Source organism: Typopeltis vanoorti, chromosome 14, assembly GCF_054136105.1.
Source record: "Typopeltis vanoorti isolate ZY-2024b chromosome 14, IOZ_Tvanoo_1.0, whole genome shotgun sequence".
NCBI lineage: Eukaryota > Metazoa > Arthropoda > Arachnida > Uropygi > Thelyphonidae > Typopeltis > Typopeltis vanoorti.
In genome coordinates this window covers 36,654,359-36,679,933 of record NC_143562.1, presented here as the reverse complement: position 1 = coordinate 36,679,933, position 25,575 = coordinate 36,654,359, and the positions used below count along the sequence as shown (strand labels likewise).

General features: G+C 33.6%; 1 protein-coding gene across 1 annotated transcript in view; it reads left to right on the top strand.

Moving 5' to 3' along the window:
* Positions 1-25,575, top strand: part of SamDC (S-adenosylmethionine decarboxylase) — a 144,052-nt gene that overhangs the window by 85,041 nt on the left and 33,436 nt on the right. The window contains exons 4-8 of the mRNA XM_090403402.1: positions 1,590-1,664; positions 9,974-10,001; positions 10,108-10,150; positions 14,739-14,805; positions 20,653-20,826. Coding sequence (XP_090259528.1) covers positions 1,590-1,664; positions 9,974-10,001; positions 10,108-10,150; positions 14,739-14,805; positions 20,653-20,826 — 387 coding nt within the window. The remainder of the gene's footprint in view (positions 1-1,589; positions 1,665-9,973; positions 10,002-10,107; positions 10,151-14,738; positions 14,806-20,652; positions 20,827-25,575) is intronic.

Sequence of the window (25,575 nt, the reverse complement as noted above, 5' to 3'; positions counted from 1 at the left end):
TAACACAAAGCAAATGAGGAAGAAAGCAAGACACTAACATTGTTCTGGTGAAACCGGATGTAGTCTTGGTGTTCTGAAATCCTGATATTTGTTGTTCTGCCTGTTTGGCCAAAGTAGGACAATTTTCACCAGTACAGCCGCTCTGGGCTGGCAGACCATGCCTTAGATACCCACCATAAAATTCGTTGGAAGAAAACAAAAATAATCCATCGCAGCAAGTTTAAATACGAAAGATTATTCAAAGAATCTTCAGCAGCTCTAAAAAACGTTCCTAACCTCAACAAATTTGGGTGCATGAAACTGCCCCAAATTTGGGAGACTTTCATTATGAGAACTTCAGCCCAACTGCCAAGACTACCAAATTAGCCCGCAAGAGGGCACCATTAGGACTTTAGGAACAATATTAGTTTCTTGCTTTCTTCCTCATTTGCTTTGTGTTAGTTCCTGAGTGCACATACCATATCTTTATGTTCCCGAAGATGGCAATGTGACATTGCCGAAATATAGAAGTTATTCATTAAAGTTACCTTTAATTAATATACTTTATATGCGTTGTTAATTCCGTAAACTAATTACCAGTTATGTCTAACCAACGTATAAGTCTTACTACTAGTTATTATTGAATAGGCCTATGAAAATATGGCCTAATAGGATAGGATGACATCTTAGTTGTTTTAGATGTGTAAGTGTTGTTGGATCAGAACATTTCCTGATTACTGATCATTTGGACAATTAAGACATTAGGAAAAAAATTGAAGTTTACTATTTGTGGCTGTTGTCCTTGGACAATGAAATTCCTGATATTAAACAATCAAGGGGATGTGCAGGATATTATACAGTGTGTACATGGAACTTGAGATTGTTTAGCATTTGAAAGTGTGTCGGCAGGGCTGATCTAAGGTGGTATGGTCACTTAAACAGAATGGGAGAGGAAGGTTAGCAAAGCAGGTGATGGCAGAAACAAGACTCAGAGGAAGACATAGATCACTTGATGCAGTCAGAAGTTCTTTAGAAGACTGGAATATAAGATGAGATAATACTGGAGTGCTGACACGTAATAGACTAGTTTGGAGGAAAATTGATAGGTGATCAGTAATAATACAACACAATTAAGTTTATATTGGCATAATATTCTGTACATCTTTTGATGGTTCATATCAGAAATTTGATTAGCCTTGGATGGCAGCCACAAGTAGCAAACTAGTTTCTTCAAGTACTGAAGAATTCCAATGTAATCAAATCTAGTTAAAGTTGCGACTAGTTAAATTTAGTTAAAACTAATTTTAACTAAAATTAGTTAAAATTTGTTTTAGCTAAACTCATTTTAACCAATTTTAGTTTAAAAAAAAAAATTAGGAATTTCAATATTAAATTTCTCTACAGGAAATTAAGGGAAATCATTTTTGATCTCCTTAATTTCCAGTCCTTATTTACTTAGTTACAACATTAAATGCTTTATTTAATTCCTTTTAACTTTAGATTTTCAGACTTATGATTTATCTTCTGCTAAAAAATATGTTTGGTAAACTATTTCATTTGTTTTTTTATTGAAGTATTTGAAATGAATATTATTTATCATTTATTTTCAGGATATATTTTACTCCCGAAAAAATTTCATGAGACCAGAATTGCAACATGCACCACATACAAGTTTTGAAGATGAGGTTAGCTCTAAACATTTGATGAGAACTTTCATTCTGTTTATATATTTGAAATGTAATTTAATGCTTCTTTTATAAGGAATCATTTAGGGAGCTGTTTTTCAGGCACAGTAATAATTAGGGAATGTTTTCCACGTTGAACTGCTTTTGAAATTTTTAAAAAGGATTTACACAGGATGTTATTTAAATCATGAGTTGGCTACATGTTCTTGAATATCATGAAAAGTACTTGAAAAGGTGACATTTAGATAGCAGTGTTTGAGTTATCACAGATAATCTTTATTGTCCATAGAATGTTAAATGATTGAATTTCTTTGAAAGACTATGGTACTGGTACCATTTTTTTTTGTCAATAAACCATTCATACTTCACTTATCTTTATCAATAGAAACTAATATTCCATCTCAACAGATTGAACTGATTTTTGTAAAATAGTTTGACAAATTTAGTGGTACCAGATCAGTTTTAAAAGAAATACTCCCTGAACTTAGCAGTCCATAGAGCACTTAGAATTTTGATGCCCTGACATTTTTTTCTCCCTAAAAATTCCTATCCCAGAGCACAACTCAATGTTAATTTTTGTTCTACTACTGCTGGTTTCTTATGCTCTTATTCATTATCATCCCCCATGATTAGATTTGGGTGCATATGCTGGCATACAAATTTCTCTTTTTGACTCTAACAGGATGACTGCATGCCTTTGCATATGCCTTGGCAAAGGACACTTGTGAATTGCTTCCTCAATTTCATTCCATACGGTCCAGAAAAGAAGTTATCAGCAAGAAACATTTTCATTGGGAATTTCAAAGGTATTTCCACATCATTTAAATTTTACCAGTATGAGAAATGCACCCTAATCTTGGTAAAGCATTTTTGACATGTTCAAAAAAATCCATCATGCACGCATTCAACTTTTCATTTTCTGATATTTTGAATGTCAGCATATTTATTCTCTGTAATCTAGAAGTAGCTGAGTAATATGTAGCTAAATTGGGTGAATAGCTGGTGTGTTTGATGTTGCCTAATTTACTACACAGTACAAAATCATTCTTGTTGAGTTTTTATCACTGAATTGTAAATGAATAGCTTTCATCTATAATTTTTGTTCTATCTGCTTCCTACAGTTTCAGTATAAGATCATTTGCCATGACTTTAGAATTTCTTGTCACTTGTGTATATGAAAGAACAAATTTTCCTGATTGCATGCAGAATTTGGAGCAGATTATTAGCCTTTCACTGAAGGTGGTTTTTTTTTACACCACTTCATTTATTGATGTCTGTATTCTGACATTTTGCACACCTTTTGTCCGAGTCTAAAAAAAAAATCCTATCTTAAACATTTTTTTTTTAATAACAAATTCCAAGGACCTTACTACTATATATATATTTTTTTTCCTTTAAGGGAGTTAAGAATTATTGATTGTTAATTTAAAGTAAGTTTGCTATTATAGATTTCAGCCCTTTTGTAAGGGTTGTGAAGATAACTGCGAGTAGTGCAAAATGAAACTTTGGTACTAGTCCAAATTAGATCATTTTCCTGGAAATCTCAAAAATTTCATAAACTCTTTACCTCTAAGGAAGGACCACAGATATTTGGCACTCTGCTTTTTTTTAAGGTGTTGATTGGCCATGGAATTCTTTCGATTGCAGTGTCTTCTCTGCCTAGGCAACATCACACAGCACAGAAGTTGAAGTTTACACGATGCACATTTTTCATGAAGCTGTTTGGCTTCATATGAAATCTGTGTCATGCAATTAGTTCCTTATATTTTTTATAAGGAGACATGGATGCAAGGGATTTGAGGAAAATGCAACTGAAAAAGCATTTTCCTCTGAATTGGAACCTTAAATAGTTGCCGTGTGGAAACATCGTATATTTCACTAATTTATAATGTGTCAAGTAATACTTCTATGGAAGCTTTTAGCTTTTGATGCTAACTATAAGTATCTGAGTTAGGTGGTTTATGCAAAATTGTGAATTTCTATAGTGCTAAATTTTTGTTTATTAATTACCATGAAGTTTTTATTGTGTTAAGTTTACTTGATATATTCTTTCATGTTAAAGAAAGAAAATGGCTTTAGAGCTTTATGCACCAGATATACTTTGATGGCTACATGTTTCACTGACATGCTCACTGTTAAACCTGTGGTGCAGCATTCATCAGGGTTTTTGGCAGATTCAAAGGATACCACTGACAAATGTTCACTTTTTTGATGCTTGTGATTGATATTGGCAGCTAAAAATTTTGGAATAAGGACATTACTTTTTATTCTCTGAATAAAAATTGAGAAAGTGATCTTATAGGTCATAGATAGCAAACCTTTGGCATTGCGTGCCAGAGGTGGCACATCCAAGAATTTTGCTGGCACGTCATCGATTTACAGGTGACATCCTTTTATACGCTTATAAATTATTCCACCATTTTTTTTTTAATTATTACATTACATACAAGTTAAATTTGTTTTACACCAGCGAGCAGCTATGAATATGTGCATGTGATTGGTGCGGTATTAACAAAATATCGCGAGACCCAAAGGCATCCGACAATTGTTGAGTTGAAATGCTAATTCTCTTCAACAGAATTCTATAACATCTGAAACTGTCATAACATTCATGACGGGGTGTCGTTTATTGTTCTGACGGAACTTCTCATTACTGGTGGGCTCAACTCACACAAAGTTTCAACCCTTGGTTGAATTTTATTGCTGCGTTTGCATTTGAGCTAGAAGGGGAACTCACACATGCATTATATGGCATGTATCAATTCGTGGTAGAATTTTATTTGAAGTTAGCCTTTGTGATCTGTCATAATGACATCGAGAATTTCAAATGCAATAAAACAAACACTTATTTCATGTAATTGAAAAATTGGATAATAGTTTTTAGTTAGATACTGTGTTTCCAGTGCAACATATATGGTTTTGCTTGAGTCTATATTCATTTATATATATAGTTCATTAGTTAGCACTGTTTTTATTCCAGCTATCTGTAATTGCACTATTTGTTGAGAAATATATTAGATAGACTGCAAAAGCCTCTGTACCTTATTCAGGGATAAAATAAAACTACTTGTTTTTCTTGCATCTGCAGTATAATGGCTGTTGGGGAGGGTGTATTGTTAACTGCGGGGAGCGAGTTACTATCTCCTTGACATGAACACGTCAATCATTTTTCGTGTGAGAGGTATATGCAAAACTTTTTAATGTCTTTATTCGAAAGTAAAATCAGGGATGCAAATTATATGCCAGGGCAAGTTATAATCGAGTAAATATGGTAATCATTTCGCCAACAAGTTGACGTCCTTCTGCTGCTTCCCTTGCTCAGCTGACTTTTATGGTGAGTTACAATTTTTCTGACTTTTTTTTTTTTTTTTTTCCAAACCAACATTGTTAAAATCAATGTAATAATACAATAATCAATTTTACACTGAATAATATTATAAATTTATATATAAATAAATATTATAAATAAATATATATATATTATAAATGAATGAATTAAGTTACTATTAATTTTTCCTTATTAAAAACTGCCCAGCATGTCAGCAACTCGATTTGTAAATTTTTGGCATGTGCACATAAAAAGGTTTGCCACCACTGCTATAGGTTTATTTGTCGGATCTCTTTAATGGTACTTGAAAAAAAAAAAAATAGAAAATCTTAATAGAATTTTTACAATTTGTGAAATGTTGACACTTTTCCGTAGCAAAACTATCAGTGGTACATAAATTAAAAAAAGATTTATGCATATACCATTTTTTTTTTTTTTTTTAGTTTATTTAGAGTAAAAATATTGTCTGTTAGCATGAAGTATAAACAGAATATACTGTGACTGAATTTTGTGCTTCATGTTGATCCATCCATGCGATATTGAATAGTGAACCTGTAGTAGTTGGAAATTTTTCCACTAGGTTAGGCTCTAATAAATTTAGTTTAATCCTTATCCAAGTGTAAACAAACAAAGTTTACACCTGAAGTATCTTCAGGACTGAGGCAACTCGTGGTAAAGGTGGACCAAGCTCTCATCACTCCTTGTCTCAATATCTCCTATAATGCAAATCACGTCTCCTTGCGGACATGTATAATGCTATGCATTAAGGGAAGGGCCACTACCCAGACTGGTTTCGACCTTTATTGAATGTTCAAGTACAGGTCAAACTCCAAAAATCAGCTTTGTTCCCCTCAGTAACAGGCTCACCATGCCACTGAGAAGAACTCTCAGAACCGGTTGACTCTACACCATGGCAGGCTCACCCCACCACCGAGCAGAGCTGCTCAGTTGCTCATATCTCATCTGAGGGGTAACAGCAACAGCCGAGCCTCAGTTAAAACTTCATGGACTACAGCATTGCCATTCATCATCCAAGCTTTCAACCGGTTTCGACCTTTGTTGAGGTCTCTTCAGTGGGAGCCAGACCCAGAAGTGGTGATACTAAGGCAGAAGTAATGGAGAAGTCATATTTACCTATACGAGTTGCCAAAAGGTGTATCACCTAATTATTAAATTACTCTGGATTTAGAGAAAGATGTTGGAAGTTTTTTCCTCTTGGTTAGACTATAATAAATTTAGTTTAATCCTTTATCCAAGTGTAAACAAACAAAGTTTGCACTAAGTATCTTCAGGTGCAAACAAAAAAAAAAAAAAAAAAAAATCCCTGGGACTTTTTTTAGATAAGTATTCAGTAGGAGAATGATTATAGAAAGATATTGGTTGGCAACGATATAATAATAATCACTGCAGAGGATATAGTTGAGATATGAAATGAAAAATTCATAAAAGTGTTTTAGTCTTGTCAGTACGACATGCAGAACTTTGGTGCATTGGGAATGGAGGAAGATGTATCTGATGGTGAATGAAGAGTGGTTAGCATATTTGCTCTCCAAACAACAGGCTGGGAGTTCATATTCTGCTGTTGGTATGGATGTTTGTGATTGTCATTAGTTGTAGACTAATTTCATTGTCTGGTGTGAGATTGTAGCTCATGCTTATTGGAGGCCTGAAGTGGCTTGAAAAAGTTCCATGTATGATCTCTAGGGCAGGAGTTCTGGACTGTTAAAATAAAAAAAAAATATATAAAATCAATGAAAATGAAAAAAAAAAAAATCCTTAGCCCACCCATAGTACAAATGTGTTATATGTTTACGTATAACCAATAGTAAACAATATTAATAAGGGTGATATCATCGAATGTTTTGAGGGAATGTTCCCAGGAGTTAACAGCCTTGATGTACATTTTTAACATGAATCTTAAATTGGACTAAATTCTAAAGAGGAAAAAATTTTTTCTTCATAAGGGAGGTGATAAAATAGTTTCAAATTATGTGCCACATCTTTGGAGTTTTGGTCAAGTGTTAGAGAGATCAGCTTTTCAACCAATAGGCTGCAGGTTCTGAATCTCACCATGGGCACATGTGTCTTGAGGCGGTGGATGAATTTTTTCCTCATGTGAGAGAGACTGCCCTGTTTAATGGAGGCCTAAAGGGGCTTGAAATATTCCACGTGTTTTGTCTTTAGAGCAGGGTTTCTGAATCAAGCAAAGAATAAAAATATAAATTTTTATTTATTTATTTTTTTAAATAAAACAAATTAATAAAAAAAAAAATATTCAAAGCTCACCCATGGTACAAATGTGTTATAGGTTTATAAAAACCTTTTGTAGGTGGGAACCACATAAAAACTCTTTGATAGACAGCACGGATTTACATAAAGGAGATCGTTAATAGTATACTTATTGCAGTAGTGAAAAATGCTTCGGACAAGGAAGATGCATAAACTTTTAAATATCTTAATATGTATGTATTTAGATTTTGCAAACGTCATTGATTGTTGTTTGACACACTACAAGTAAGCAGGGTGGTGGTCGTGCACTAGACATTGAAATTCATTAATCTGGTAATAAAGTGGAACAAATAGGATTGAATGGTAGAGTAGTGTGTTGGATTGAAATAGGTTGTCAGATCGGTATCTGTGAGTTGTTTATGTAGGGGGGAGAGGGCAGTATCCCAGAAGAGGAAAACTGCAGCAATATGTTAATGATATTGGGAAAAGTTTGAATGGTGTTTTGCAGATGATGCAAAGTTGGGAAGAACCACAAGTAGAGCAGATGTGGCTATGCAAGAGGACTTAAATAAAATGGATGAATGAGTTAGTTTGCCAGTTCAGTTTGTTGCAGTGTGAGGCTTTAAAATTGGGATGCAGAGTATACAGTTGGTGAGTAGAAAGTGTAGGAGGCAATGATTTGGAGGACACTGCTGTATAAAAAGTAAGGATGTTATGGTTCCATTATATGAAGGATTTCATCAGCACATGGATTATTGTGCATATATTTGGCTACCTGGCAGAAGGATGAAAAGATATTGGAAAGGATCTGGAGATGATAAGGTAGTTCTGGAATGTTGAGTATGAACTTCTAGAACCTGTTTTCGATTTTCAGAGTTTAGGAGGAGAGATATTAGCACTGCATATTACAGTGCTTATCAAACACCTCCAGCATAGTGGTTACACTCCCTTACTCCTTTCCTAAAAAAATAATAAATTCAACAGTAATTTTCTGATTACTGTTTTTTAAATCATGTAGGTGAGATTGTCATAACAATATCACACAAAGCAAGCCTATTTATGTGACATGTAGTCTATCAATATTTCTTCATTTGTTTTCTAACCTATTTCATGGATGAAAAACCTGTAATGAATATGAGATTGACTTAAAGGAATTTTTAATGATTTTTATAATGCTTATATATTACATGAGAAATATATAAGCTGGTGTGACATATTTTGTATGTAGTCTTTGTATCTTTAAGTTGGAAAGGCTGTTTTAAATCTCATCAATTAAAAAGAATGTAGATTACTTGATTCTCAAGCAAGAATAACCAATTTCTTGGCTAACTTGGTCTTGAACACACCACAGTCCCAACCACAAATGGCTGTGGAGGGTTTAAGGGATAACTAATCATAGATACCTTGCTTAAGAGACCAAAGATGGAACTTTTGCAAGCCATTTCAGATCTACAAAGCATGGTGGTGGTCGTGCACTAGACATTAAAATTCATCTCCTGCTTTGATGTTTCCATAATCAGTGGAATCTTTTTGTAAAATGTGCAATTTTAGCAACTTTGCCTTCCACAACATAGATATTAAGATTGGAGACAGCTGAAGGATTGCCAAGGTAGAATAAGCTAACCAGTTTTTAAAGCTAACTGTATTTTGCATTAGCAACTGAATGCACTACAGGCAAAGATTATCTGTCTGCATTTTCTGAGAATGCTATGTGATATGAAGAAATGATGAGTTTACAGTCATTCTGAGGAGTTGGCATGTGTAATTTGGAATGGTTATAAAATTTTTTTGTTATAATTACGATCTTTCCTGACATGTTTGAATAAACTGTGCTAGTTATGAGGACTTCATAGTTTTTATAAATTACATAAAATTATAAAATCTCCAAGAAGAAAAATATCAATTTGTTTTAAATTTAAACTTAATTTTCTGAATTGCAATACTGAAAATTGGCAGGTATAATATTGTGATAGTAAGGAAAGATGTTATTTTAAATTAACCACAATGCCATGATTTGCATTGCATTCATTGCTCAATTTCACAAGCAGAGCTGATATTGGATATTCTCATAATTAGGTTATTTTGGATTCTGAAGAGGAACATTTCTTATTTCCATAAGGATATAAATATCAAAAAACTGTCAGAAAGAACTCCTTTGGGGAGAGAGAGATTGTTTTCATTTTATATACATAGCATAATTCAAGATGACCTGTTACATACAATTGGTGCTGTTCCAGAAAGATGAAGTTTTATCATATTTATGAATTATGGAAATATTGACTTCTGCATTACTTCAACCTTTATTATTTCTGGGTTTGGCTCCCAACCAGTTTCAACCTCAAAGGTTGAAACTGGTCTGGGTAGTAGTCCTTCCATTAATGCATCACATTATATGTCTGTAAGGATATGTGCTTTGTGTTACGGGATACTAAGGCAATTGATGCGATGTCATTAGCCTCTATATACAAGTTGCCCAATCATGAAGTTATTTCATGCGCACACTTTCTTGCTTTCACTTGGGTAAAGGATGAAACCAAGAATATAATTTCTTGGCATCTTTTAATTTATAATATAACCAAGTGGAAAAACTTTCAGCATATTTATGATAGTTAATTTACTATCTGCATTTATTAATTTGAAAATTTGACTTTAAAATAAATTAAAATTCTCAATTTATCCTGAATTTTAAAATTTAAGTGAAATCAGTCTTTGGAGATTCAAAAAGTAAACTTATTTTCTATTTTGATTGTAGGCTCGAACATTGAATGACCTATTTGTTGGTAAGTTGCTAAGATTATGTCCAAAATGCATAACTTTATTCAGTAAATTTTATAGTTCTCTAAATTTTAAATATTTTTGCTAATTATGAACAAAAAAATCTTTCAGGTGGAGCTGCTTATTGTATGGGTGAAATGAATCAGGATTGCTGGTATGTTGATTTATGTATTGTGCTAGATTGTTTATATATATATATATATATATATATATATATATATCGTAATATATTTGATTATTCAGCAGATAAGGTTAATCTTGCCTCCCTTGCTGATAATTCAAACGTTTTTTGCTATTCAAAAAAATAAGTTGCTTATTTATATCAAACATTTTTCATACAATGCATTGAAGTAATTCTGAAATCATAGCTACTTCATGTTGCTGGAAATAACTTCCCTGCTATGATGTTAATACTAGTAACTTGGTGTAGTACACTACATTATTAAAACTTTGTTCAGTGTCTGTCTCATTTCATTGTGTATTAGAAAACAGAATGGAATATAAGTTTGAAATGGCTATGCAAAATTATCAGTTAAACCTGTTTTCATTTAGTTAAGAGGAAGATAGATTTAATAGTAGATTAGGGGTGGAAGACTCCCACCCCTGATCTTCATTCATTATACTCTTTCCCAAAAAATTTTCTAGTCCATCCTTGGAAATTCAGCTTTTAATTCACATATCTTTGATTTTCCACATTTCTAGCTCCCACATATTTCTATCCCAACATTTCTGCCTCCCCCCCCCATCCTTTCAGTCATATTTTACAGTTAAGATATAAATTTTTTAGTGTTATATGCCTGATGCTTCTCCAAAAGAAGACAACCTTGAACATCCTTCAAAGATATGTCCAAAATTATTCCTTCCATTAATGACTGGACTACTTGAATATATGGAGACTAATGATTTCACATCAGTTGTCTTAGTATTTCAAAATGCAAAGCACGTATCCTTTCGGGCATGTATAACATTATGCATTAGGGCCACTACCCAGACCTTTTGACCTTTAACCTTCATATCAATTTTCCTCCAAATTACTCTGTCAGGACTCCAATATTGTCAGATCTTATTTTGATCTCCTAAGGCACTTGTAACAGTATCAGTCCATGTAGATCTTCGTCTTCCTCTGGATCTTTTTTCCTTCCATTCAGGCATTACTCATTTTACTACTACTAGTAGTAGTAATTTGCCAAGTAATGTTAGTAATAATAATTAATTATGTAGCTTTTATTATTAAGAGACCTCCAGGGAGTCAGGAACTTAATAAAAGCCACATATTACCTGCATCAGCTGTTATGAAGGATTGATGATAATGTTGTATTGGTCCAATTTTCTTTTTGCTTCATTTATATTGGTGTTTTATATATATTTATTTATTTTTATTTATTTTTTTATTTTTTATTTTTTTAATCAAACCAGATAGTGATGTTATTTGAGGTTTTACCTATTATGATCCAAACAGCCTTTGAAGAACCCAGGAGTTGCATGCCACTTAACTAGCTATGTGTATCAAAACTTTGATAACCAAACTAATAGCAAGACTTGTTTGATACATTCCTTCAATGAAAGGAAGAGGTGATTTCCAATTATGGTCTAATCAAAAATTATTTTTAAATTATACAAATTCTGAATGGAATATACACGAGAATGCAAGTTGTGTTGAATTTTCCACTATTAGAATGACTTTCTTACTATACAGAGTAAAATTCACTTTTCATAAGCTGTCAGAATTAACGTTACCGCACACTGTGATAAAATGTACAATGTGATTGGGAGTAGTTTGCCAGCAAAAGATTTTTGGTGTGCAGTTGTACAAATGAGCTATTTTTTGATCCTTGATTATGGAATCCTTTATAAACAGCAGTGTCTCATCTTTGAATGAGGCCTCCATATCTCATTTGGTAGTGATGTCTTTTGATTGGAAAGGCTAGTTTAATTCCTTCTCAGATGCAAAAAATATATTTTTTTCAATAGGTGAGTTAGCTGGTTTTTTCTTCCTACAGAACCTACAGAGCCAGAAGTAGTGACTCGCAAATTTAACAAATGTGATAACTGGCTTCAGATACTTAATTAACTGTCTTTCTAAACAGCTCAAATCTTTAAATGAAATAAAATAATTTAAATATTGATCTCTGAATCTGTTTATTTATAATAGTCATTCATTTAGTTCATGACTTATCTAGCAATAACTTATGTTCAGAAAAAGTGTAAGCAAATAAAGTTTTCACTTATTCTTCAGGTATCTTCAGGTATCAAAGTATCTTCAGGACTGAGGCAACTCGTGACAAAGTCCTGAAGATACTTCAGGCACAAACTTTGTTTGCTTACACTTGGATAAAGGATTAAACTAAATATATAATTTATAGTCTAACCAAGTGGGGGGAAAAAAAACTTCAACCTTGGTATCACCTCTGGGTATGGCTCCCACTGAAGAGACCTCAATAAAGGTCGAAACCAGTGACCCTTCCCATAATGCATAGCATTATACATGTCTGTAATGAGATGTGCTTTGCATTATGGGATACTAAGGAAAGTGATCAGAACTCAGTCCACCTTTGCCACGAGTTGCCCCACTCCTGAAGATACTTCAGGTGCAAACTTTGTTTGCTTACATTTCTATAAAGGATTAAACTAAATATATAATTTATAGTCTAACCCAGTGGGGGGAAAAACCCTTCCAGTATCAGTATTCTATTATCCCTATTCTAGAGACCAAACATATTTTTTCAAGCTGTATCAGGCTGTGTGAATGAATAAGTGATTCAATTTGGCCACTTTTTACTTGTTAGTAAACTTTTCCAAATGGATGATTACTTTGCATTTATACTTTCATATTTTTGGCATGGATAATGGTTATTTGCTGTCTATAAATTTTTATTCATATTGAAAAATCAACACAGTTCACAGATAAAACTAGACTTAATTAAAAAAATGTTAAACTAATACTTCCTTTTACTAAAGGAATTAGTAAAATCATGCAAATTATTGAAAATATGCCATCAAACATCTGAAATATGAGAAAGCATTTTGGAGTAGATGTAATTGGACCAGAACTTATTCTTTCAAGTGGATTACTTGATAATTCTTCATATATAAAAGAAAATTAAAAAATTCTATTCATAGAAATATCTATGAATAGAATTTTTTAATTATCACGCTAATATCACACACCAACATGAAAGATGTACACAAATTCATGTGGAAAGAAGATACAAGAAATGTCTCATTGAGTATGTAATTGTTGATAGTTATATTTCATACTGATTCAAGACATGCGTATACAGAGGATTTTGAAATATGAAGTGAATACCAATTATTTTTTGAACAGGATAATAGTGAATTTCATACCTGATATTGAAAAAATAAAAAAAATAATAAAAAATATATATATATATATATATATACAATGGGTTTAGCAACTTTCAGGTGAACTGTAGGAAAAATGCAAGTGAAAACAAGAACTAAACCAAGAGAAAAGCTTTTCAAAATGTTGCAATTATATGGATTAAATATAATCAGTAGTTAGATTTTGAAGGCACAAAGAAGATTTTGGATGTAAAATTAGGTGTAACATTGTGGATACACACTATCTGTACTGTTATTCATCATCTATATGGATGACATGAAAGAAAGCATCAAACCTGATAACAAAATTGGAAGTATTCAGCTTGGTTCTTTACTTTATATACCTAAACATAAATCTGCAAGTCTTCTGGATATCTTAGCTAAATTAAATAACTGCTATCACAAATTTTGCATGAAAGCCAGCAATAAGACAACTAAAGCTAGGAAAACAGGCCGAAAAAATGGGAAAACATCACCTGTATCCTCAGAGAACTTATGTAGATGCCTAGTAGAGAGATGGTAAATTAAATATAGAAATATACATAGCAGAATAAGCAAAGTTATTATAGTGGGGGTCAGATGAAAAAAAACTTATACAGAATGAGAGAAATTATTAGGAACTCTAAACTAGCTGTGTACAAAAGTGTTTAAATTAATTTTAACTTCTGAGTCTTAGAGGTACGTTTAGAAGTATTTGATCAAAGGCTAGACAATTGTAAGAGTTCAGAAAAATTAGAGGAGTGAACAGATAACATCCATCAGTGACTGAAGTATCATATTAAAAATGAAATATTAAGAACTTGATATTGTTGGCATTCAAGTGTGTGTGTGTGTGTGTGTGTGTGTGTGTGTGTGTGTGAATGGGTAATCTGTGGTGGTCACTTAAATGGAATGGGAGAGGATAAAGGTTAGCAGAAGATGTTTTGATGGTAGAGTGGGAAAGAAAAATTTGCTGAGAGATCAAGGTCTAGGTGAATTGATGCTGTTAGAAGTGCTTCAGAAGTCTTACATATAAGATCTGACTATACTGGAGTTCTAACACACAGATTAATTAAACTGTTAGTAGAGAGTAATGATGCAAGCTGATGTGGTGCTATTGTAGTGTCTTCTATATGCTTCTTGAGAGTACATATTAGGAATTTGATGAGAAATATTTTCATGAGATGGCACCATTTGCATTATCCATTAAAACGAATAATAGTAGTTTATACTTTTTTTTTTTTTAATGAATAATACAATATTCCTTTTGAGAATTAATCTCAACTAGTATTAATACCTAAATAAATAAGGAATAGGTTCTGGTAATATTAGAAAGTTTATAAAGAATTAACTTATTTCTTATTCAGACATACTGATAATTTTCATTGATTTAATAAATTAACGAGCTAAATGTTTTTCAGGTATTTGTTCACTCTGAATCCTTTGGACAATTTTATTGGTGTACAAGTTCCTGACCAAACTGTCGAAATATCCTTTAATGTGTTAAACTTGTAAGGGTAGACTGGTATGTGCACATAACTTGAGTATATTTTTCTGAATATATTACCAACGATGTTAACTTTCATGATTTATTTTCTTGTTCAAGTCAGTAAGTATCCATTAGTATAAACTTTAATGGACTAATTTTAAATTGTAAACTTTCAGTGCTCTTCAGATATTTAAAGTAATCAAAATGCATTTCTATGAAATTACTGTCAGTTACTGCTTTTGCTGTTTCTTTGAACTGGTATGTTATGAGTTATAACAGAAGCTGACAAGATAGCAAATTACTGTTTTCTCATATCAAAAGGAATATTTATTGTCATGTCTTGCCATTAGCTTTTTTTTTACCTAGAGAAAGTATTAAAGCTGTTTCTTAGATGCTCTCATCTTTTGATTTAAGACAACAAACCCATGATAAATAACACTACTCTCAGTATGAAAGCAGTATTTCTTGATTCTTCCAGCTGCTTTTATGGCTGTTACCTATTTATTCTGGGCTCTGTGCATTTGTTGCAGAAGACAAAATTACTAGAGATTCTGTAAATTGTCTTGTCACTAATTTAAATTAGATACATTTTGTATATTCAACAGTCTTGTCCCCTAGTATAAACACCATTATAATGAACTGCCAGAAAGTCCTGATTGAAATTTATAGCATCTGTCCTATTCTAAAGAAATTTACTAATGCAGATCTTCTATCATATTAGTAGCTCATGCTATTATCTATAACAGATGGGGCGATGTTTTGGAGAGGAAAAAAGTATTGCAAAGTAACTAATAATTGTAATAAGGAAGAAGAAAAAAGCAGAGAATAGATATTTTCAGATACTTTGTGCTAAAATTAACCATGTATTATGAGACAGTTAATATCTCATACTATTAAAGATACATCAATATATGTGAGAAATTACTTTTTGATAGATTAGAGGATCAAAACTGTATAACTAGGAAATCTTCCACATAATTAGTGGGGGGGGGGGAGAGAATTAAGTCATCGCCCATTGTATGATCCTCATCTTATGGTGTGCTCCATTTCTAGGTATCTCAATGTTCAAACTAGGATGGGTTGGTAGCTAGTTAAATAAATTATTAATATTATTATGTATCACATTAAAAAAATAAATAAAATAAAATGCAGGTGCAAAATATCACACCACCCAGTTAAACTAGGCCTCCTGTAAACATAAATAAATAAAATATCTCCCAAATGGTTTTGCTTATGTTAGTTTTTTACAGTTTTGTTCATATTTAGTAATGCAGTTGTGCACATTAATATTAACACAGCTGTTATGTGGTTTAGCAATAGCCACAGAAAGCAGACTTAAAGTAGTCGGTTCACTTTCCTTAATGTTCTAATCTGTAGAGATTTGCATATTATTTCATGTTCATTTATAGCAGTGCTGCCATGGTATTTACTGTTACAGTGTGCAAGTGCTGTAGTAATGGCAGTCATTATCATTAGTTTTGCTTTGAATCTTGGTAATGGACATGTGCTTTAGTTGAGTTTTTAGAAACAGCTCTCAGTGGGTAACTTGAAAGGAAATATTCAGTTGTTTGCTGATGATGCAAAATTAGGTAGAGTAATAGTTAAGCAAGGCTATGTGGAGAGCTTGCAGGATGATTTTAAATAGGCTGTCTGCATGGGCAAAAGATGATGGGTGTCAGTTTAATGTGGAGAAATGTAAAGTTATGCATTGGAATAACTAGATTACAAGCTGTGGATAACATTGATGGCACTGTACTCTAGGAAAGAGATGAAGCTAGAGAATTAGGGGTGGTTATAGAGTTAAAGTTTAGAGGACATGTTGCGAAGGTAGCCCATAAAATTACTTGGCTATTGAAGAACACATTAACAAGTAAAGATAAGAAAGTTGTTATTCCTCTTTATCAGGCATCGATATGCCCACATCTGGATTACTGTGCTCAAGTCTTGTCCCCTGAGTTTCTTGGTGATGAGGAAGTAGTGGAGAGAGAGATTCAGAGGCAAGTGACCAAGATGGTGAGGGGCTTGTGGAATGTTCCCTATGAGGATAGATTGAGGGTATGTAGAAATTGGTTGTTAGGAAAAAAAGAGGGGGAGGGTATGATAGAAACATTTAAGTTGCTTAAAGGTTTTATAGAATAGATGCAAGGGAGATGTTTCAGCACTTGGCTAGAGGGACCAGAATAAGGGGGTCATCCCTGGAAGTTGAATAAAGGTGTGGTTAGTAGGGATGTGAGGACTAGATTTTTTGCTTGGAGTGTGAATGAGTGGAATGGGCTGCCAGAGTCAATTATGAGTGCTTTGTCTATTGATGGTTCAAGGAGAGGTATGATAGATTGGATCTCCTGTGATGAGTCTTCAGACTGTATGGAGGTGCCCATATTATAATAATAATACACTTAATGATATTGGGAAGGACCTGACAGGTGATGTTCAGTTCTTTGCTGATAATGCAAAGATAGGTAGGGCAATCAAGGATGCTGCTGATATACAGTGCTTACAGAATGATTTGAGTAACTTGGAATGGTAGGCAAATGATGGATGTTAATTCAGTGTTAGCAAACATAAAGTTATGCACTTTGGCATGATGAGATTTCAAATGGCATTTTATATTGGTGGAAGTGATATAAGAAACTGATGCCAGGGATCTTGAAGTTATGGTGGATAGGAAACCCAAACTTCAAAGGTCACATTGCAAAAATTGCGAATACCTCTGAGGATAATTGCAATGTTGAAACTAACAATGACATGTAAGCATAAGGAAGTTGCTCTCCCCTTTACAAGGCTTTGATATGACTGTACCTGGACTGTTGTGTGCAAATTTAGTCACCTAAGTTCAGAGGGGGATAAAGAAGCTGTGGAAACAGAGAAGAGTAACAAAGATGATATCAGGATTAATGATATAAGGACAGATTGAGAGTGTGAACTGCAAACACTGGTAAACAGGAGGAAAGGACTGATATGATAGAGGTCTATAAATTTCTAAAATGATGTTATAGATTAACTGATTAAATTTTTTGTTATATGGAAGGGTGGGAAGAGGACAAGGTGGTATGTGAAAGTTAAATTTATGTGTGGTTAAGTTAAGAAAAGGGTGAGGGCTAGATTTTTCTCTCAAAGAACTGTGAGCACGCAGAACAATCTGCTTGAAGTAATGTGCATCTAGTGTGAATGAATTTAAGAGAATGTATGGCATCTGGTGTGGATGATCGTCCTCCCTTGGTGAGTTCTCAACTCCTTTTGGGATCTCTGATAATCGTAATAATAATAAAAAAATCTGACTTTAGATTTATTGTACTGACTGTAGTATGGGTGTTTACTAATTCTTTCTTTCTGCTGAATGACATGTCTGCCGAATATTTTTATTCCTTAAACTTACAACTTATTCTTAACATAATTTACATTGCTAACAGGCAAATTAAGCAAACTGTCAGTTTTTATAAAATAAGCTCAATTTTTGAATTTCCTTCCCTAAAATGTCATGAAATGAACATCACTCCTGCATTTGCTATGTTTAAAGATACCATTACATCACTAGAAACTCATCAGCTATATATTTATACCAGTTATCTACTAATATAGAACTATCTAAGCTGTTAAGCTAAAAAAAAAGATGTAGCTGCCAATGTGCTCTGATCTGAAGAAATTCCGATCTTGAATTTATTTCTACTACACTCTATGCTTATCTACTGGTTGTTTTTACTGATCTCAAAACAGTCACTTGCCATTGAATATATGTAAACTTATTGAAATTTTATTCATTAATCAACTTTTAGAACCTCACCTCAACTTGATGTGGATGGTAAACATCTGTAGACTTCCATTGACTTCTGTGGAGGAAGTTCTCACTATGGACAAAAGTTTGTCAAATTTCAGTTGACAATGCTGAAGTCTGTCAGACTTAGTTTTGAAGTTCTTTATTGTTTCAGGCCAAGTTTCCTCTACCCAATTTATTCACAACTGAATTCTGTGTTGTTAACACCCTATTAACTATTTAAAAAGCTGATAAAGGAAAAGCATTAGTGGTAATGGATCAAGCCATTTATGAGAGAAAAATTGTCATTTTTTTATCTAGACGGTAGATCTACGTATACTGATTTATATTAATCACAATCCTATAAAATCCCAGATTAAGCAATTGAATAATCTCCTTGAATTAAGACAATACCACTTAAAAAAAACCTACTTATTTTGGGGATTCTTATATATTTGAAACAGATTTTCAGTGACTTTGATTACAAATTGGAAACATTAAATTATGCTGAGATAGAACCAGATTAACCACACATTTACTCCATACTTTTTAAAAATATTTTTCTATGATACTGCATTCCCACCTTAATCAGCTTTAATGTGAATTTAGTTTGAGCAAATAAATGCCATAATTGGTGTTCTTTAAAAAGCTACTTGACACATCGCTGAAATTTTTATTTTCCTGTGCATCTCCACAGTCAGATCCCCATGAAAATAATCCAGAAGATTGTTGGCCACATGCTCCTGGCAGAAGAAAACCTGCCTCCTTTTAGCAACTTTCATTTTTGAGAAAATGATCAAATATTAAACTTCTTCAGACAATTTGTTGATATATTGCAAATAAAATAACTGTGCAATCAACCATGTTTATTAATCTTATGATGTAAATTATGTAATTCAGTTCAAATGAACTGAATTACATAATTTACACTATGAGTATTACATACGCATAGTGATTTTTCCCATTACATAGATGAAGCTCAGGTTTTTTCCATCTCTTTGGAGGTGCTATATCCTGCCATGCATTGTAGATAAGTAGTCAAGGTTCCTTGATTAAATAAAGGTGAATTTAAAAAAAAAAAATTATATAGGAAAAGTGAATATTAAAGATTCGACATTATTTCAAAGTTGAATGTTTGGAGAAACTTTGCAAGTTTCATAAAATTTGACTTGAGAGCTTACGAGAATACAATCCTTGACATTGGAGTTGCCTTAGCTTGCTTTACTTAAAGAACACAACTGCTGCTCAAGTGCCCGTATGGCTTTGAAATAATGTTGGATCTTTAATATCCACTTTTCCTATGTAATTTTACATTGCTGAAATGAATCCATATGGCTTTCTTTAGCAATTAAAAAAAATTATTATACATAGTCATTAATGTATTAGTACTTGGTTCACTGCTTGCTATTATACAGTGTTAGGAGACTTGTAGAGAACATACGAATAGTTCACAATAGACAAGAAATTATTTTTCTTTTAATTCTATGCCCAAGCCTAAGCAAACAGTTTGGTATATGAAGCATCTTCACAAGGCTACTTGTATATTTAGGCTATTGACTTCACATCAATTGCTTTGTTATATACAAGTATTCTATTCTATATAATAAGTAACATTTTTGTGAAGTGACTTCGTGTACAAACTTCGTTTTATTATGCTTGGTATTGAATTAAAACTAAAAGTAAATTATAATTTACTTGATTACTAAGAGAAAAAGAAAAAAAAAGGAATAGTTGCTATTCTACAGGAAATTCACTATAGTACTGTACCTGTTGTGGGGCTTTGACTGAGACTTTCTGCTGAGAATAAAACAAAACTATTTACCTTGGTATCCATAATTTAATATGTATGGTTTTGATAATTGAGGAGAGGAATTAGTTTTTCATATTTTAATGAAATTAGGTAAGAGAGTGATATAAGTTTAGTAAATGTAGTTTATTTTAGACTGAACTTGAAATTAATGGACAAGTTTTTTTTAAGTTGAATTATAATTAGAAAATATCTTGAACCAGTAATATTGCAGGATCTTGTTTTTTTTTTATGGTTTTTTTTTTGAAATTAGTTTTAAAGATTTATAGGAATCCTTAACAAGTACACATTATTATGCAAGAACTAGATGAAAAAATAATGCACATTTTTACAAGAGAGGTGTGTAGTTCAGCCAAAGAAGCTACCCAGCGGTCTGGCATTGATAAGTTGTTACCAGGTGTTGTCATTGATGACTTTCTGTTTACTCCCTGTGGTTACTCAATGAATGGCCTTCTTAAAGGGGTAAGTTATATTTTTTATTATTTTATTATATATATATTTTTAAGTTTGAACAGATTTAAAGATGCTACAATTCTAGTGTAACAGCATTTAAAGGCTTAGAAAGACATGGATTCAAATACCATCCAGAATGCAAAGAAACTAAGGTCATTTTCAGCTGCAACTGAATAAACTAGTCTCATACAGAGATGGCCAGGTTTTTCTTTTCTAATTACACCTCATAAAACAAGTAAACCAACCTTTAGAATAAATGGAATTGATAGACATAAGACAAGATTAATTGCCTTCTCAGAGCATTAAATTAAGCTTATATGAACCCAAGTTACTTGTATATGGACTGTTGAGCCTAGCATATTAGGAGAAGGAAGGAATTTACATTTCTGACATTTTTCAGTTTCCTTGTTACTTTATTTTTCTTGCTGCACATCATTCATTCACTCTGGTTGGTCTGAGTGGATGCCTATGCTTTCAAATAGGCTTTGGTTAAATTCCCATTGCAACATGAATATTTCCAAATGCTATTTATGTAAATAGATACCACCATCTCTTCTTATTGGAAGCCTTGAAGGAGTTTAAAAAAATTCCATGTTTAGTTGTCTCTTTAGATGGATTAGCCTATCCCATAATCTAACCTATAGTACTCACTAACTTAAGTCTACAGCCATTTTTTGTGGATGGAATACACATAAAAAAAAAAAAAGAGTAGTGATCCCCCCCCCTCCTCCACTATCATAAGGCAAATCATTGGACATTTTCATTGTGCATTTATCACTAAGCTTATCTTCATATTTTTGAATAAACTGATGTATTGTCTTTCTTGTTGAAAGGCTTATACACTGGTTAAACATGATAACTAATAATTAAGGAATTGACAGCGTACACTAGAAATATAAATTAAAAACAAATTTAATAAATATCGGAAAGTATTTATTAAATTTGTTTTTAATTTATATTTCTAGTGTACGCTGTCAATTCCTTAATTATTAGTTATCATGTTTAACCTGCGTATAAACCTTTCAACAAGAATTACGATCATTCACGGAAATTCCTTCGCACGCAAGGCCCGCCATTACGGCAAACTGAAGCTGAAGTTATCCAGACAACTGAATCGTCTGACCTTCCTAAAACGCTGCCGGGATAACCAGGTAATCCCAAATTGTGTAAAATTGAAGCACCGTTTTGTTTCACAGAAAGCTCTCCATATCTACAACTGGGCAAGCCAGGCTTTACTTGGGAGCAAATTACCACTACACGCGGTTCCCTAGCCGACATAAACAGAGCTATTTTAGTGCTAGAGGATGAGCTTTCAAATACACTTAATCACGAAATTTGGTCAATTCTACATGATGTCTCATGTACTGCGGTAAATAAAGAATTCGAACGAATGCGGAGTCGACATATCAACAAGTTTGATAAACTAAATAAGAACTCAACGTCCAAACAAAAACTACAAACCAGCACTGTAGTTAACCTTTCATCAGTTACCTTGAAGCCTGAAGCACTCAATGCTCTGTCACGTGGTCACAACTTCGCCATTGCTCCTAGGAAATTACCGGCCAAGGAATTCATGATCCAGATTGAATGCGGGATTCGCCACCTTCCAAACCACATCGCCAACAATATTAGATTGGATGTAGCCTGTGTTTTCACAAAAGCAAAAACCAACATATCCATTAGTGAATACAAGTCACTACAAGAATTGAAGAAAAACAAAGAAATAGTTATCACCAAAGCAGATAAGGGGAACACCACTGTGGTACTCAATCATAATGACTACACAGGTAAGCTTAAGGCTTTACTATTAGATCGAGCTACTTACCTTCCCATTGAATACAATCCCACCAACTCGCAAATTAGAAAACTCCATAGGCTCCTTAAGAAGGTCACTTCTTGGCCTGTGAAGATTACTAACAGACTAAAACCATATAACTCTAGACCCCCCCCCCCCCATATATATATGGGCTCCCAAAAATACACAAAGAAAATGTGCCATTACGTCCCATAGTGGATGGCATTGATTCCCCCACTTACAAACTAGCTAAGTATTTAGCCAAAGTGCTCTCACACTATACTGGCAATACACCATCACACACTCAGCCCACTTCAAAGATGGTATAGAAAACCTTACACTCCAACAAATGACATAATGGTCAGTTTTGATGTCTCCTCCTTATTCACAAATGTCCCCCGCAAAGAAACCTTAGAGCTAATCCAAGCTAAATTTCCTCCTGATATCTCAGCCCTATTTCAGTTCACAATGAACTCAGGCTATTTTGTTTGGCAGGAAAAATTCTACAAACAGATAGAGGGGACAGCCATGGGTTCACCTCTTTCCCCACCCTTGGCCAACTTCTTTATGGAGACTTTTGAAGAGAAAGCCTTAAACTCAGCACCACAAAAACCTACCATATGGCTTTGCTACGTTGATGATGTGTTCGCTATTTGGCCACATGCCCTGGATACACTCCTCTCCTTCTTAGCACACTTAAACAACCAACACCCTAGGATCAATTTCACCCTAGAAAAAGAGAAAAAGAATAGCCTCCCCTTCCTAGACACACTAGTCACCTGCCAACCTGATGGAACCTTGGTTTTCTCAGTTTATAGAAAACCACCCATACAGGCAGATACATTCACCAACAATCCCCCCCCCCACACACAACAATATGGAGTTATTAAGACACTATTGAACAGGGCAAAACTTATCTGTTCAAATGATCAAGCCCTAACCACTGAACTAAATCACATCCTTAACACTTTCTCAGCCAATGGCTACCCCCCCCCCCTTCAAAAAATACTTAAACTAGTTATCCACAACCCCCCCCCTTCACATAAAAGATTACTTTAAATCCATCATCCCCTACATTTGAGGTACCTCCAAAAAAATCAACAAAATCCTGAAAAACATGACTTAACCACCTGTTACAGACCATGTAGAAAATTGGCATCCCTTATCTGCTCCACTAAAGACCAACCACTTCCCCTAGACCTACCTGGTGTACACCAGGTCCCTTGCAGCTGTAAATTGTCCTACTTTGGCCAAACACGCAAGACAGCAAATATCAGAATCTCAGAACACAGGGACTACATCCGATTTCACCAGCACAGCCACTCTGGGCTTGCAGACCATACTCTGGATACCTGCCACAGAATAAGGTGGAAGAAAGCCACAGTAATACACCGCAGCAAGTTTAAATATGAAAGACTATTCATGGAATCGGCCTCAGCCCTTAGGAACATGCCAAACCTGAACAAATTTGGGTGCATAAGACTGTCCCAAATTTGGGAAACATATATCAGAACTTCAGCCCAAAGACCAATTAACTACCATTATAGCCTGCCAGGGGGCACCATCAGGACTTTAGGAAAACGTTAGCTTCCTCACTTCGTTCTCATTTGCTGTTATGTAGCACTTGCATGCACCTGTTCTTTATTTTAAGTTCCCAAGAAGATGGCAACGTGACGTTGCCGAAATATCAGAAAGTATTTATTAAATTTGTTTTTAATTTATATTTCTAGTGTACGCTGTCAATTCCTTAATTATTTGTTATGATGTATTGTCTATTAAACATCTCAAGCACAGCAGATGGAAGTGTGATTTTTCATAGGAAAATTCTGGTTTTTGTCCTTACAAAACATGCAAATAGTCTACCTGCACATATACACACTACAACTTCTTTATGGATTTAATTGCCTGGCATTAATTTTAACCGAAAAAGTTTGTTTTGTAGAAAGGAAAATCACTTTGGAAGAACATGCTTATTTGACTATGCTCCTTAGGCATTGATTTTAGTAGTGATAGTAACAGTAGAAAGAATGTTTTTTGTGAGTCTGAACACTTGACCATTATTCAAGTGTTAAAATTGGTTCTCAAGAAAGGCTAATGAAACCAGTGTCTCCATTTATAGTTACTCCATTTATTCCTTGGTAGTTTACCAACAAAAGGTGCTTTTGCAAAGAAAAAAAAACAACTGAACATGGGCAGAATTCATATCGTCCCTTGCAAACTCTAATTAAAGTTTGTAATGCATAGGTTATGATGCCCTGGTTGGCTGGGTGGCTAGTGTATCTGCTCTCCAGCCAAGAGGCTGCGAGTTCAAATTCCTCCTAGGGCATAGATGTTTGTGATGGTGTAATGTGTAATACTTTTCCAAGATGGATTGAGTCACCATGGGAGAAGTAGACCAAATACTCTTGCAATGGGAGAAGCCTTCACCCTGTAGTGGGTGAAAATACAGGCTGATTATTATTAATTCATAAGTTGAACAGATGCTGCAAACTCAGAAATAAAGTTTTAACAAATTATTAGTGTTTTGACTGCAAACAAGGTATGTGGTATGGCATATATTAATTTTAAAAACAACAGAATTATTGTAACTTGATATGCCTGGTATTGTTACTGCTGCAACTTTACCTCCTTGTCATCAAGAAATGGCATTTTTAATGGTTAGTGCTGATTAGTGAATTAGTTGTGATTGGATCTATGAAGCATTTCTTTCCATGCTTATCTGAGGTGAAGGATCCTAGACCAACCTTTCCTTTAAGGAAGGTTAGCTGTTGATTCACTTGACATGCAACTATTACAATGTGGGAAGAAATCATTTTGCTAATCTAGTATTAATGTTTGAGTTGTTCTTAGGATGTAAGCTTCACTTCTGTCTTTCAGTTTTTGTAAGGTTTTAAAATATAAATATGAATTTTTATATGCTATTGCCCATAAAGGTGACAAAGTTAAAAAAAAACATATTATTT